The sequence below is a fragment of the Macrosteles quadrilineatus genome, unplaced genomic scaffold (assembly GCF_028750875.1).
Source record: "Macrosteles quadrilineatus isolate MER2022 unplaced genomic scaffold, UCM_ALF_1.0 Scaffold_2__2_contigs__length_208266976, whole genome shotgun sequence".
Lineage (NCBI taxonomy): Eukaryota > Metazoa > Arthropoda > Insecta > Hemiptera > Cicadellidae > Macrosteles > Macrosteles quadrilineatus.
This window is the reverse complement of record NW_026542595.1, coordinates 131,107,870-131,124,037: the sequence shown is the minus strand read 5'-3', so window position 1 is coordinate 131,124,037 and position 16,168 is coordinate 131,107,870. Positions and strand designations below refer to the sequence as shown.

Below are 16,168 nucleotides of genomic sequence, written 5' to 3'. Positions count from 1 at the left end.
TCAGTTGAAAAACATAATTAACCAATTTGTACAAGTCTTTATTTACTGTTAAATTTCGTTTGCCACGTGTGGTCAGTTAGCCTGTTTTAGTTTGTAATTTCTTGAATAGTAAAACAACAGAAGAGTTTTGAGAGCTATATAAATTTAAAATGAGAATTATATAACTTTAATATTAGGTTCTGGTCAAATGTAAATTTTTATTCAATTTAATGTAACTTAACTCAATGAATGATTTTTTGTATTGAACACTTTATAAGAAATCCGAATCAATGTTTTATACCTTTAATACTTTTCCAACAGGTCTCTTGTAATATTAATTTTATTTTAATTTAAGCTTGTGTTAATGGTTTTGCAGACGGGAGTCAAAATTTGTACAGCTAATTCTTAAGATGGCCCAGCCCACCCCTGCTGTATTGAGTAATGTACCATTTCATAATTTTGGGTACTAATAACAATTAAGGCTAGCATATGTGTAAAGGGTTATTTTGTTTAAAAATTAATAAATTGTTGAACCGTAATTCACTGAGTCGTTATTATTCGACTCCCCTTGTTCACGGGTCAACTTGGCGACCCCTTGGCTCTGATCTGCGAGCTAAAGGAAGTGGATCTAAATTCATAATTATATTCAATTCGCCATCCTGGAATATAATTAATTTGCGCAACTCTGCTACACTTCCTGAGCTTTAAGATAACCAAGACATTGAACGAGGTCATTTAGGCTACTCCGAGTATTTCATTTGAACTTTTATGAACTACTGTATCAAAATCCAGTGTGGTGTTATGTGATTATTAAGTTAAGAACTGTAATTATGTTGAACTGAAATTATTATACTCATAAAGGGATGATAAAGGACATGTTGGTATAAGTATATTGTAATAAGATTATGAGGGTATTTTATCATTACAATCTTAAACCGGTTTAGTAAATAGGCTGAATTTAAATAGTTCAAGTAAAGAACGGTGAAATCAAACAGCTAGGTGCTAAACAAAAAGGTTTAAATTAGCTTAAAGAATTCTAATGTGTTGATCCGAATTTTGAAACTAATAGGTAGGGTTCACTAAATCCTTCCTTTCCTCACCTTATCAGCAATTATCCTATTATCAAGATGGCGAACTACAATGTCAATTATCTTCAGAAGGGCGAGTTGATTTATGAAATAATGTGCAGAGAGCTAGACTGTCAACATGAGGTTTTAAATAAATTAAGTGTAGATGAACTCAGAAAATCCTTGCGTAAAATCATTGGGCAGGCACCTAATTTTTCAAACATTGAAAATAAATTGACTGTTTTGGCGGAGATTAAATATTGCCAAATTGCGTCAAGCGTATTGCAAGTGCTAATCGATCGACAGTCTGAAGAGCCTACGGCACTGAATTTAGCTAAGATAAATGCAAAGCTAGCGCATTTAGAGCTAAGAGCAAACATGCTAAAACGAAGTATACTGTTAGAAACCGACCGCAAAACCGTTGAAGAGTTAGACAAAACCATGATTAGTCTTAGTAATAAACTGTCAGAAATCGAGAATAAAATCGCTCCGGACGAATACCAACGTTTTCAAGAAGAATTAAATAAATCGTTAATCGAGAGTGAGTCAGCCGATGAGGAAATAAACGGCGTATCAACCGGGCAGCTTATCACCTCTTCACCTAGTAATCAGCTGAGATTAGGGAACCACGACACGGCACACGTCCCACCTCAAGGTCACTGTACGCCCCCGCACCCCGCGGACCCTGTTCGTCCTGCTCCTACACCGCTGCCACCGGTCGACTTGTTCCAGAAACTAGCAAACCCATTGGAAAAAATTTTGTCAAAATTTCCAGAGAATTGTACTGGTATGGAGATAACCCCGTTACTAAACTTTCTGAGACAGACAGTAATTTTACAACAGGAATCGCGCCTACCCGAAGATCAGATATTTAGAATAATTAGCAGGTACGCTATTTCTCCGCTCATTGGAACAATAATAGAATGCCAAAATGGCGGGAAAAGTATCATACAAACACGCAGGGAAATATTAAATTCATTTATTCCAGCAGCTTTGGGAGAGCAACTTAAATACGAGTACATTCATCGTCCCCAACGCTACGATGAGAGTTTATCGCTGTACTGCGAGGAAATTAAATTAAATAACCAAGTATTTATGGCAAACCTAACGGAGAAACAATTGCTTGACTCTATTAGAAATGGATTGAACCCGGACACCCGCAACAAGATAGCTGTATATAAATTCCCCGAAACAATGAATGAATTGAAACTTATTGTGGTGCAAATGAACAATTTGGTCTATAATGATTATTTGCGCAACAAAGCGTGCGCCAACGTAGTCCCTATGAGACCGGTATTAACCGCGGCCATGCCTGTTTCGCAGCCTGTTGGATTGCCTGCAAATCACATAAATGAGCAAAATGTGTACCATCACTCAAACTTCCACAGTCGCCAACCAAGTGATGTAAAGAGATGTTTTATTTGTAACAGACCAGGCCATTTAGCCCGGCATTGCTATCGTGGTTCAAAAAACTAGTAGACGCGGGAAAATTTGCCATTAAGTCACAGCACCAGTTTAAGGTAAATGTTCCCGCCAATAAAAACAATCAACAAACCTATTGCCCAGTTAATCACAATAATGAGTTTACTAAACATAGTAAGGATTTTAAGAAGGAGTTCCGGAAAATAACAAAACAATGGAATAGTTTAAATAGGAAGAATTGTATGCCGACAAAGGGCCGAACGGTATCAAATTTGCCGTGCGTAAATGTGATTGTCAATGAGAATGTAACTATCCCAGCTTTAATTGATAGTGGTGCTTCCTACAACATTTTAAGTTTAGAATTATTCGAGCAATTATTGAAGAGTAAACATGCAATTAGATGTAAACAAAGCATACCTAGTCATTTAATGGCGGCAAATGAAACCCCTATAAATGTAATAAATGCATGCAACTTAAGGATTAAAATTGGAAAATTTACATGGTGGGAGAAATTTTTAGTCATTGAGTCAAATCGATACAAAATAATTTTAGGAATGCCTTTCCTACAGCACAAGGGGCTTTGTATTGATTTCCAGAGTAAGACCTGTCATTTCAAATTTGATCCAGGATATTTAATTGAATTAAATGTGGACGACCAGATCGATCCAGGATTAAATTCGATAAGAATAGGATGCATAGAAATGCAAGACGAAACCGAAAAGTTTATTGCCGAATATCCATCGGTTTTCACAGATCAAATAGGGGAAGCGCTCGACCTTGAGATAAAGCTAGAGGTCACTGACCCCACTCCAGTTTCGATACGGCCCTATAACTTAAGTCCTCCGGCCATAGCTAAAATGAAGGTAATCATTGATGAATGGTTAAAACAAGGAATTATTGAACATAGCACGTCTCCTTATCAAAGTCCCGCATTTTTAACCAAGCGTGACCGTCTCGTTGTAAATTACGCTCAAGTTAACCAGCGTATAAAGAATATTTCTTATCCACTGGGTGATATTGAAAACATGTATCAGCATCTGCAAGGGGCGAATTATTTTTCCATATTCGACCTTAATAAGGCTTTTTTGCAGTGCCCATTAAATGAGGAGAGTAGGGATTTAACCTCATTTGTATGTGCGGTGGGAAAGTTCCGTTTTCGCAGAGTATGTTTTGGTCTAAAGGTCGGAAGTTCCATATTGAGTAACTACATGGATAAGATATTTTATCACCTGAAATATAAGCACCTATTGATATATTGTGACGACCTTCTAATTTTTAGTAAAACTAAAGAAGAGCATCTAAGACATCTACACGAAGTCGCTGGTATTTTAGCGGCGAACAAGTTGACAGTTAACCCGGACAAAGCCAGATTCTTTTGCACTGAGATCAGTTTTTTGGGCCATCTAATTAGCCATAATTCTATAACTATAGACCCAGAGCGCACTGTGGCAATCAAGAATTTCCCGGTCCCTCGCACAGTGAAGCAAGTGAGACAATTCACGGGCATGTGTGGTTATTGGCGGAAATATATTGAGAATTATGCCGATATTAGTCGACCTCTCCATGCGCTCAAACGAAAGAATACAAAATTCTTATGGACAGCAGAATGTCAAGGTGCCTATGAGACTCTTAAAGAGAAAATAGCAAATCCCCCAATATTAACTATGGCTGACTTTAACAAACCGTTCGTAGTACATACGGACGCGAGCGCCACAGGTGCCGGAGCGGCTCTCCTACAGTATAATGAGTCTGGTGATCTGATGCCGATTGCTTTCTATAGTAAATCTTTCACCGAAAACGAACTGCGCTATTCCATCTACGAGAAGGAAGCGTATACAGCGGTATTGGCTATGGAAAAATGGAACGCCTACTTATCACCTCAACCCTTCACCTTAGTGACGGACAACCAGGCGTTAAGTTACGTGTTAAACACTAAAAACAAATTAGGACGCCTTTCCAGATGGGTAGAACGACTACTAGCACTTCCATTCAACGTAGTTCATAAACCTGGGACAGAGAATGTTATAGCGGACGCCCTATCAAGACTCTACGAGCTACCAGAGGAAACTTCGGAGAGTAACACAATCAACGTATCTGGAAATAACACAGTTACTTATGGCAGTGAAAGCGCGCCTAACCCGGTAGAACAGCTGAATATGTTAATTAACGAGCTCAGGGAACACCCTGTACAACACCATGGAGGAGTGAACTTTATCAGCGAGATACCTATGGCTATGAAGGACCTGAAATACCATCAACGTCAAGATAAGGAATGCAAGAGGATCATGAAGAGTATAAACGACGGTACCAATCAATTAAACTACGTTATGAAGAACGAACTATTGATGTATAAAGGATCTAAGGGAGGAAACAAGATTTATTTACCCGAGAGGTTAATAAACGTTGCATATACATTCTTTCATGATGGATTAAATGGAGGACACCTTGGAATCGCACGGACGGTGGCAAAAATCGAACAGTATTTTTATCGGCCAGACATGGAGCGTATTATTAGGGGTAAAATTAAAGAATGTCGCATATGTATGATGTCTAAACCTGCTCAAAGAAAATACGAAGGAAAGTTAGTGTCGAGACCAGTCACATCTGCTTTTGAAACACTATTTTGTGACATTTTAGGCCCACTTCCACGCACGACTCGAGGAAATAAATATATTTTTGTTGTGTTAGATGCATTCACTCGATTCTCCTGGACATTCGCTTTGAAGGAAGTGAATAGCAAAGCTATAATAGCTAAGTTGGATCAAATTTTTGGATTGTTTTCAGTACCACGCACGTTAGTATCTGATAATGCCACTTACTTCACTTCGCAACAGTTTAAAGCCTACCTGTTCAAAAATTATGTAACACATCACCTGATTGCCCTGTACAGACCCTCAGCTAATCGTGTGGAACGACAGTTAAGAGATCTAGGCACATTGCTTAAGTGTTATTATGCCAATGAACAATCTAATTGGGATGCTGAATTGCCGTTAATACAGATGACTTTAAATACAGCGAAAAATTCGTCCACTGGTTTCAGTCCATTTTCGCTTATGTTTTTCCACGAGCCCCGTAACGCCCTCTCAAACATATGGAACCTGGATGATTTATTGAGTGAGAACTTAAGTCGTGATGATAAAGTCAAAAATTTATCTCAGGCCTTACGAAATGTTAAGTCTAGCATCGCACGTAGCAACAAACGTGAGAAATATTCGGAGAAACGCATCCGACATCCATTCAAAGTGAATTCTATAGTATTTTGGAAAACGCACTACTTAAGTAAAAAGATAAACAAATTCAGTAAGAAACTAGCCCCAAGATATGATGGTCCCTGGCGCATTGTCTGGTTTGTAAGCCCCAATACAACCATAATTCAACGATGCGATAACGTCCTAGACGTGAGGAAAGTTCACATATCTGAACTCAAACTGTATGTGTGATAAGGTACAAAGTATGTGCCTCCAAATACTGTCGGACACGAAGTTTAGTCGAAACCTATTGTAAATAAACATTTATAAATTGTAAATAGTAGATTAGGAAATGTTTAGGTTAAGAAACTGAGATCATGAAGAACAGTGTACATATTATTTGTATTAGCAAAATATAACCACTATGGATACATTGAAGTGAATAACCAATTCGCATATAAATGTGTAATTAAGGAATAATGAAGGAGATTATATGAAGATAAGCAGTTCGGAGGAGCAGAAGGATTAATGAGCATAAAATTAGGTGCAAATATAAGGTTCAGAATGTTTATTTACGTTGGTGAACAAAGATAAGGTGATAACGTAAATAACAAGGATTGGTGATAATAGCAACGCCTATTTATATGAATAGTTATAAACAAAGGCACGGCAAACTAAAGTTATTTCAGTATAAGCTGCAATTTGTATAACAGTCGTTAGATCACAAATGGGACTGGATGCATTGCACGGCTGAGCTTGTAAATAGTAAACAAAGGAGTACATATTTATTTTAATGCTGAGAAGGCAACTAGGTTATTCAATTATTGAGAATGATTAGCAAAAGGTGACATTTATTAAATAGCAAGATCTAAGGCAGTTACAAAATATTTCGTATTTACATGGATTATGACATAAAAGGAGTATTTTGTTGATGAACAACAATGAAGACTGGAACTGAAGATAAACGAAGATGGAATGAAGAATAGATTGAAGAATACGATTCCCTTCCGTTATTCCTTATTCCTCTCAAAAATAAAATGTTTTTATTTAACGCATTTTAGGGTAAAGATCTGTAATGTTTGTAAATAATTTTAAATCAGACTGAACATTTTATTTACAATTTTGAATTTGTGCATAAGGTTTTACATAAGGTTTGTTTGAGAATAAACGAAACAGTTGAGAACTAGTTGACCGTGATTGTTTGGTAGGATGATTAGGGCACTGATAACTAGAAAGGATTCATACTACTGTCCGTATCTTGTTTGTTTGGAATCATAAACCTGTCTAATGAATTGCAATTCTATATTTTGTGAGTTTATTTATTTTTACTGTCCAGAATAAGAATTAGGGACAAATCATGTTTCAGTTAAGGATTTTTTAAATACGGCAGACACAACTGAATATGACCTAAAATAAATAAATAGGTAAACAAAAGGTTTTAGAGTCAAGTTGGCTTATTTATGATCAATCGAATAAATTAAACTCTCGTTAATGATCGAGGATGGATGAATCAGTGAGCGATAGGGATGAATGTTTTATGAATGGGATTAGCAAAAGGTTAGCGCGTCTGTGGTACGAATGTTCACACTCATTATCTGTTTTTATTTAGTTTCACACATCACACTTGGTACTTACGTGGCCCGGGACACACAGGGTACTTCACATTGAACATTGACACTTGTTATTTTTGCAACTTTATGTACACTAACATTATTATTATGCTCCATTTTGGTTTCGCCTTAAGCGCACTTTTGGGAATATACAGGAAAATGAGAGTTTAATGTTAAATTTTGTTAGACAAAGCTTCTCTACAATTTTGTGGTTCGTTTCAGGAATACTAGGTCATATAAAGTTAGTTTAAAGTAAGTTTTGGGTACTAACAGCATGTATTTAGGTTAAGAAATGTAATACTTTGCTCTGAGAGGTTCTAAATGAAAATGTCTGACTTTATTTTACGATCAGTTTGCCGTATTTTTCAGAGTGAAAGTTAAGTTGTCTTATCTTGATTATTGTTGTAACCTGTCATATGTTAGACCGAGCGATTGCAGCGCTCTGTACCCTGGCGGATGGCAACGAGGAAATCTAGAACTATTGCGATTGTTGCCCGCCAAGTAGTTGTAATGCAAACGGACGCTCCTGCGTCGGAAAACTTTGATTTCTTTGAATGAGAAAATGTATAAATTATGTTTGGTTTTATGAGATGAAAATTTGTAATATTTAGAAGAGCTAAGTGAGTTCATTTTTTTAATAGGCTTGTAAAATTTTAAAAAGCAGGGGAAAATTTTATGCCAGTACATAGTGTGCTGTGAAATTTTAAAGCCTATTTTAATTGAATTTGAATTTCCCGCCCTTAGCGCCACCTGCGGTGGCCGAGGTCGGCAGTGCTTATCTGTCCGTTGGGTTTTAAAATCATATCGTTGTACTAGTGGGGGTGCTGGCTACAAGTTTGGATGGCTCCTGTGATAATGTAAGTGTTACATTTATTTAGTTTAAGGATTTTTATATTCATGTTTAAAATGCTTTTCAGGTGCTACAATTCAGTTGAAAAACATAATTAACCAATTTGTACAAGTCTTTATTTACTGTTAAATTTCGTTTGCCACGTGTGGTCAGTTAGCCTGTTTTAGTTTGTAATTTCTTGAATAGTAAAACAACAGAAGAGTTTTGAGAGCTATATAAATTTAAAATGAGAATTATATAACTTTAATATTAGGTTCTGGTCAAATGTAAATTTTTATTCAATTTAATGTAACTTAACTCAATGAATGATTTTTTGTATTGAACACTTTATAAGAAATCCGAATCAATGTTTTATACCTTTAATACTTTTCCAACAGGTCTCTTGTAATATTAATTTTATTTTAATTTAAGCTTGTGTTAATGGTTTTGCAGACGGGAGTCAAAATTTGTACAGCTAATTCTTAAGATGGCCCAGCCCACCCCTGCTGTATTGAGTAATGTACCATTTCATAATTTTGGGTACTAATAACAATTAAGGCTAGCATATGTGTAAAGGGTTATTTTGTTTAAAAATTAATAAATTGTTGAACCGTAATTCACTGAGTCGTTATTATTCGACTCCCCTTGTTCACGGGTCAACTTGGCGACCCCTTGGCTCTGATCTGCGAGCTAAAGGAAGTGGATCTAAATTCATAATTATATTCAATTCGCCATCCTGGAATAAAGTCAATTAGTCTTTTACTTGGGTTGTTGGTATTTGAGGCGTTTGATTACAATTGAGGCTAGGGAGTTTTCAGATTTATGGTTGGGCGGATGCTTTGGTCATTGTCGAATTTCAGTTTTGTAAATTTTTATGTCATAGATTAATTTGATAACTGTTGAAAAATTTTTGGAAAAAATCAAACTCCCTAAATACTAATAGTTTCACTTCAAGAAATGAAACGATGAAAGTAAGACCTCCTGCCGCTTGTCTGTTGTCGAATATTCTATTGTGTCTACATTGAGCGCAAACAAGTGCTCATACACTCAACACATTACATAGCAATTAAATACTTGTCACAAGCTTTAACTAATTTCAAATACTAGGTTTGATAGGAAAGTGCTTGTTGGTGATTATTGCCTGAGAATTGAGGAGACAAACTGGGTTAGCAGGCCTATCTTGAGAAATGATGGCATCACATTTCAGTGACTAAAAGAAAAAGGGGCCAGTGGCCTCAAAATAGTCAGTGTTTCCTTTGTTTTTTCTTATGTGTTACTTCAAGTGAAGTGGGATGCCTACATAGTAGAAACTTGATTAACCGTGGGTAAGATCAACTGTGGTCACTTGATGCCTCTAAAATTATTATGTTACATAACCTCATTGTCCGAGAAAAATAGAAAAATACCAAGGAAATGTTTTAAATTGTGTTTCTTTAGTTTAATGTGTTGAAATGCAAATATTACATTATTTAACTATTTCTGCCCATTATTTATATGCAGTAGGCTCCTATATTGTTTTTGAAACATCACAGTTCAATTTAACAAACATAAAAAGGAAACAAGACAAAGAAATATCGATAGCTCAAGGTTAAGCTATCTGCTTACACTGACAATAGTCTGCTCCTTACACACATCTGTCTGCTGTGCACATGCTATGTCTCAACAGTTTGTGATTGGGTAATTAGCATGACATTAACATGACAGCTTTAGAAGCCTGTGATATAGTGATTAATAAAACTAAAGGTGGGCCGATACCGATACTCGATACCAAAATACTCCCGATACCAGCGGTATCGAGGTATCGTCAATACTCCATACTTGCCTGTTTTGGGTTCGATACCGATACTGACACTGAACCACTGAATGCTACGAATCGGTGCGGATTAAGTCAGTTCAGTCAGAGCGGGTAAATTGCCGTTGCCGTTACGAATCCTAGCCGCTTGCCTACTTAGTTAAAGATAGGTACTCGCAACTCGAGTCGAGTAGCAGAGGTTAAGCCGATTTCGTTGATATTTGACAAGTAAATAACAAGAAAGGAAAATGTTTGAGTTTTATTTAATCCCTTAACCCCTTTCAATATTGACATACTAGGCCTAATAACAATCGGTAACCTAGACATCGCTTGCGTCATCCATTTCACTGACAGCGACTGACAGCTGACACTGGATAGGTAGTGGTGTGCAGCAAGTGTGATGCATTGAAATTTCAATTCGATGCATCAAATCCCGATTCAATCCAGCATGCATCGATTTGGTCACGACGCAGTTCTAAAAAGGGATGTGTCAATTATCGTCATGGATACCACCATCCATTGGTTACCACTTGGACATTGGTATCGGTACCAAGACTCGATTGTCAAAAGTCGATTCCGATGATACCGACACCCGACAGGGATAAATATTTTATTTTAACATTTATTTACTTTATAGCTACAGTATTAGTTTTGTAATCACAGTTAACAATTTTCATAGCCAACTTAGAAACTATCTATCTAGTTCAAAACAGCAACGGTGCCGGTGACATTGTTTAGCTTCAGCTCATTGCACAACACAATCTACATTTCAAGATGTCAGATTCAAGACTCAACTCAAGAGACAACCGGCGCGCGAATGTCCTGCCAACACGAAATTAATTATACTTAACAATGTCTGTATCAATATATCAGACATTTAGATGTATTATTTTTATTTTTAGTACAAAATAAATAACCTAAACACGTCGAAATGTTCAGTTTCATCCCTGCATTATACGCATCATTAGAAAAATTATATTCAACCATTAAACTTTATCATCGTCATCGTCGTATGGTTAGGCTTGGTTTATATTGCGCCAAAAAGTAGGTCCATATTTTATCTGTACTATCTACCTGATTAAAGAGTTTAGTGAAGTTTTAAGTGCTACTATGACATAAATGCATTTATTGAAAAATATCATAAGCCTTAGCCCATGTCGATTTTGTAATGTTATAACGAATGGTGAATGTTGACAATAAAAGTATGTAACAACAGTTCTCATTGGTCAGGAGGGACAATGCACTGTCATGTCAGTCAATCGACTTTCGTGTTTCAATTGGGCAAATGACGATTGTTTAGACATCGTTTTATGTGCTTATTGTGGGTGGGAAAGGTATCGATAATTATCGTAATTCGAGATCCGATATGTAGTACGTGCTCGTTTATACATAATGAGTATCAAGGTATAAAAACCTAGGTTAGTTACAGACAGGTTCAAAACATCGATTGTTCCGATCCATTGTTGACACCCCTACACGATGGTTATAGTGACGTCGTGCATAAGGGCCAGGCAGGCCGGTTCACAGTGAATCCTCTTTGCCGAACCTATACTCTTGGTATCATCGGGAACATAGTCAAACACTTTTGTTACTAAATAAAACTATGGAATGTTTTATAAAAGCATTCTTTTGGAGATTCTAGTCCCAAAACATAATCTTTATTGTAGGTAGGCTAAAAGTAAAACCTATCTATTGCCAAACTTTTCTCCACAGACGTCGACTTATTCAACAAATAATAAGAAATAAAAAATAGAAGAAGAAGAAGAATAAGAAATTTATTAAGAAATAAAAGTGTTAAAAATAAAAATGTTGTTTGATTAGTTATTCTGTATTTCAAAAATATCCTCATTTATGAATGTGTTTTCAGCTAGACTTGGTTACTTTTTCGTAGTTAAACAAATTTTGAAGATATATAACTGTTTTTCATACAACTAGTGAGAAAATGTCATTATGAAGTTCGTTTTTACTCTCTTAGGGAAAAAAACTTACCTTTACAAAGAGTATTTGTAGGCCAAGATGTAGGTACGTAATTGTTTTTTATAGCTTAATGAGTTAACTAAGCCAATTGATGCAATTTCAAATAAATACAAAAACTGACAAATAACTTAAATAAATACTTATATAAGCCTATTTATAAATTAGAGGAAACTTTATTAGATCTCATACTTTAGTCAAATTCAAACATTTACAGTAGGCCTATTTTAAAATACACTTAACACTTAGTTCCATATTTTTGCAATTGTTGTTTACAATTAATAATATACCTTTAACACCTAAATATAAGTTTGATACACATACATATTGTGTTTTTTTATGGTATAACAGTTTATAATATTATTAGTGGAAGAAACTGAGCAAAAAAGATAGGTATCGGAAGTATCGGTATCGAGAGTACTTCGGTGGTATCGGTATTGTCAATTTTTGGTATCGGCCTATCTCTAAATAAAACCATGGCAGCTTTTTGAATCTGTAGATGAAAAGAAACCCAAGAAATAATAGAAGAATAAAGAAAAAGAACAAGCGATGTTTTTGTGTAGTTTTAATCTTTATCTTATTTACTAAACTGTTGTAAGAGCTATGATTTTATATTTTTTTATTAGTTATCTAATGTTTTTATTGACATTCTTCTGTTGTGGAACAGGTGTAGCAGTAGCGTATGACTAGCAGTAGCTTACTAGACTTTCTATTGTTCTGTTCTTTAAATGATTTATCGCTGTAGTGTTTGGAATTTTTTTTATTTGAGTAAGCTGTGATTTTTAACATTAAAGTTTTTTTTATTACTGAACCAAGACTCTAGTGATCTGACATACCATGATTGCGCAATAGCCTACTAATTGTTAATGTAATTAGGATTGGGTTTTTTTCGGTTTGTAATATGTTTATGTCATGTTGGATTAAAGTTGTTTTCAGTTATCCCCCCCCCCCCTACTTACCCTGATAATTGATGTTCTACTGTATTTTTTAACGTAAGCCTGCTTATCCTGTCTTTCATCTTCTTAATTATTACAATTATTTATTTATATGTTGTATGTCATGTGTTAAATTTACCTAAATGTGTTGTTACCTATTTAAACCATCCATGAAGCTAATCAAGCGGGTTCAATATATTTCCTAAACCGAATTGTTTGACAATGAAACCCATGAAACTTTGAATGTTACCATTTGAACTGCACAACACTTATAGTAAAACCCCATATTAGTTCATTGAAGTAAGTTGGAAATGAGGTAAGTTATCATTCGCTTACCATTGTTGACTGTGTTGTTCCTGGTGGGTACAGAGAGCTGGGTAGATGTCCGGGTCCTGGCTGCTAGCCTCTGCTGTGGAGTGATCTGTGGTTGTGTGTACTGCGTCCGTGTGCGATTAGTCGTCATCTGATTGGTCGAGGAAGACATGACATACTGAGGCCTTGCCGTGGGTTGAGTGACCTGCTGCACATAGAGAAAACCTCAACTCAGATGTAACTACCAAACAAATTGATATGACTTTGAATTTTTTTGATATACTGACAGGCAACGCAGTTTAAATGTTTAGGCCTACAATATTGGCTTGTTAGCGAATTTCCCATATAGGGAATAAGCTATTACTGTAGTCATGGTAAAACTGAGGACCGATTTACTTTTACATTTTGGTAACCTCAGAGTCTAAAATCACCGCCCGTTCAAATTGTGTCTGTTATAAGATAACACTTTTTTACCTTAAGTTATTTAAATAGGGACTAAATCTGATGTTTTACAGAAAATACTACTATTGTAGTGATAATCAGGCAAATATAAACTCGCTTAGTCTGCGGGTTAGCTGCAGCGGGGGTATTTTTTTAGAATAGTATTTAAATTTGGTTAGAATGATTACATTAGCTTTTGCTCAGTATTATATGATTTAGTTAATTTTCTTGTACAACTAATCAATCTTAACTGTTGTATTTTGATGATCATCATGTTAATTTTTACGCAATAAATAATTGAATTTCATAGTTTGACTTAATTTTTCAATACAACATAATGATTTTCTTGTAGACAATCTTTACACAGGGTTAATTGTTTTTTATAGGCCTAATACAGTGGAAATAAGTGAGCTGCAATTAATCAGTCAAATCTTCCAACCTGATTCTGAATATTCCCTTGCATCTGGTTGTTGATCTGGTTGTTGATTATTGTTGGTTGGTTGCCCTGCACAACCATTTGACTGGAACACTGCACCATCTGGTTGCCAGCCACCATTGGCACCACCTGGGAATATTTATAAATACTAGAACTGAACATACTTTAGGGGAATACGAGTCAGTGGTTTCATTTTATTTTTGAAAAGGGAAAGAAGTTGGTAAGCAAAGCTAAAAGTAAAGGTGTGCTAACAGCTCGGCTTTCGTTTTAAATTTTCTAAAAGCTGATGCTTGATCACCACTAAGTCAGGAAATTTAGTCAAGCCGTACTTTATTCTCGCAACATTATCATGATCACAGATACAGTTGATTATATATAAAAGCTCAAGTCAAAAAAATCTTACAACACAAGTTTTTTTCCAAAGGTTGGACTTATTCAAAAACCTCTGGCTCACAAAGCTCTAGCTAATAGTAGAATAAGTTTTACTTCTTCAAAGACGTTACTCTTTGTATAAGACTTACACAAATCAGTTTTATGATGGGACCTTTTTTGTCTATCTATAAACCCTAGGTACTGTATCTATTTTTTCAAGTAGGTTAGCAGAAAATTTTCCTCTCCAAAAAAAAAAACCTTTAATTGGACACAGAACTTCCAATTGCAGATTCTAACACACTTTTGATTAAATAAAATACCAATGGTAGCCTATGGTTATATTTAACTGGACAATAATTTTTGCAATCCTTAATTCTGGAAATAGTTATATTGTCAGGTTGTTAGTTGCTTTACTGTATCCTATAATTTGTATACACTCGTGGTTTTACCTAAACATGATGGTTCCTTAAGTAGGCACAACCACAGGTGCTACGCACTTCTGCTCTTGCTCTTAGCTTCTCAGCAGCAGAGTATGCAGCTCCAGTGTGGAGAAACTCTGCCCATGCAAAGCAGGTAAACATAGCCATCAACGAAACTGCAAGGATCGTGTCAGGATGCTTAAAACCAACCCCAGTGGACAGTATATACCCTCTCATTGGGGTAGCTCCACCATATATAAGGAGAAACGTGGCAGCCGCAGTAGAACTACAGAAGCAAGTGACCGACCACCGTCATCCACTATATGGGCATCAACAGCAGCCCTCTAGACTCAGGTCAAGAAAGAGTTTCCTCAAAACCACTGAGATACATTCAGTAACACCGGAAGTATTAAGGCTTCAGCTATGGAGGCAGGAGGCTCAACAGCCACCAGTAGAACTCAGAGAGGAACTCCCTGCAGGCTGTCACCTGCCTTACCCCACATGGAGGACCCTAAATAGATTGCGAAGTGGGGTCTCGAGGTGCAAAGTAAACCTCATGAGGTGGGGGTACTACGAAGGAGAACCAAACTGCACATGTGGGGCCCCTCAGGACCATGAACATCTACTAGTTTGTCCAGATATGGATAGAACATGCACCTGGCTCGATCTTAAGGAGGCAAATGACGAAGCCATATATGTGGCAGATTATTGGAAAAATAATATCTAATTGAGCTGGTGTTTTTATCCGGACACGGAAAGTAAGTAAGTAAGTAGGCTAAACACTGGTAGCAAGCACAATCTGTAGCTTAACAATTTTTTGATGAAACCAAAAGCCTCACCTGAGTATTGTTCTGGGGAACCATTTGCACCATGTTGTTTTGTTGAACTGCATTGTTCACTCCTGTTGAAGCTGCCTGTACCTAAACACATTCTCTATTTGTAATTCCAAACTAATAAACACAATAAATTGCATTTGTTAACATGTAGTTTTTTTTCTACATGTAAAATAACAATTCGAATTTTCTTTTGATTATTATTTTTATTTATCATCCTAATATTATAAATGTGAAAGTTTGTGTGTTTGTTTGTTTGTATGTTTGTTTGTTTGAAGTTCGATCACACATTAACTACTAGCCGGATTGGGTTGAAATTTGGTATGATGATAGCTCACATTACCAATTAACAAATAGACAACCTTATAACCTTTTAATGATATTGAATATCATAGAAAAAACTCGTGTAGTTGAACCAGCTGGCAAAATTCTTTAATTCCTTTTAAATATGAATACGCATAAGGTTAACATGAGAAACTCTAGAAAAACTGGGCCAGAGCCGAAAAGGATTTTTGAGACAAGAATTGGAGAATTATTCTTATCTCAAAAATCCTTTTCG

General features: G+C 36.0%; 2 protein-coding genes across 4 annotated transcripts in view; one reads left to right on the top strand and one right to left on the bottom strand.

Annotated features, from left to right (window-relative positions):
* LOC128985428 (uncharacterized) overlaps positions 1-16,168 on the top strand; it is a 433,133-nt gene that overhangs the window by 36,028 nt on the left and 380,937 nt on the right. The window lies entirely within an intron of this gene.
* LOC128985419 (uncharacterized) overlaps positions 1-16,168 on the bottom strand; it is a 51,827-nt gene that overhangs the window by 10,209 nt on the left and 25,450 nt on the right. For all 3 annotated transcript variants that reach the window (XM_054404897.1, XM_054404898.1, XM_054404899.1), the window contains exons 5-7: positions 15,616-15,696; positions 13,989-14,114; positions 13,133-13,316 (exon numbers count right to left, since the gene is read on the bottom strand). In XM_054404897.1, the coding sequence (XP_054260872.1) occupies positions 13,133-13,316; positions 13,989-14,114; positions 15,616-15,696 (391 nt within the window). The remainder of the gene's footprint in view (positions 1-13,132; positions 13,317-13,988; positions 14,115-15,615; positions 15,697-16,168) is intronic.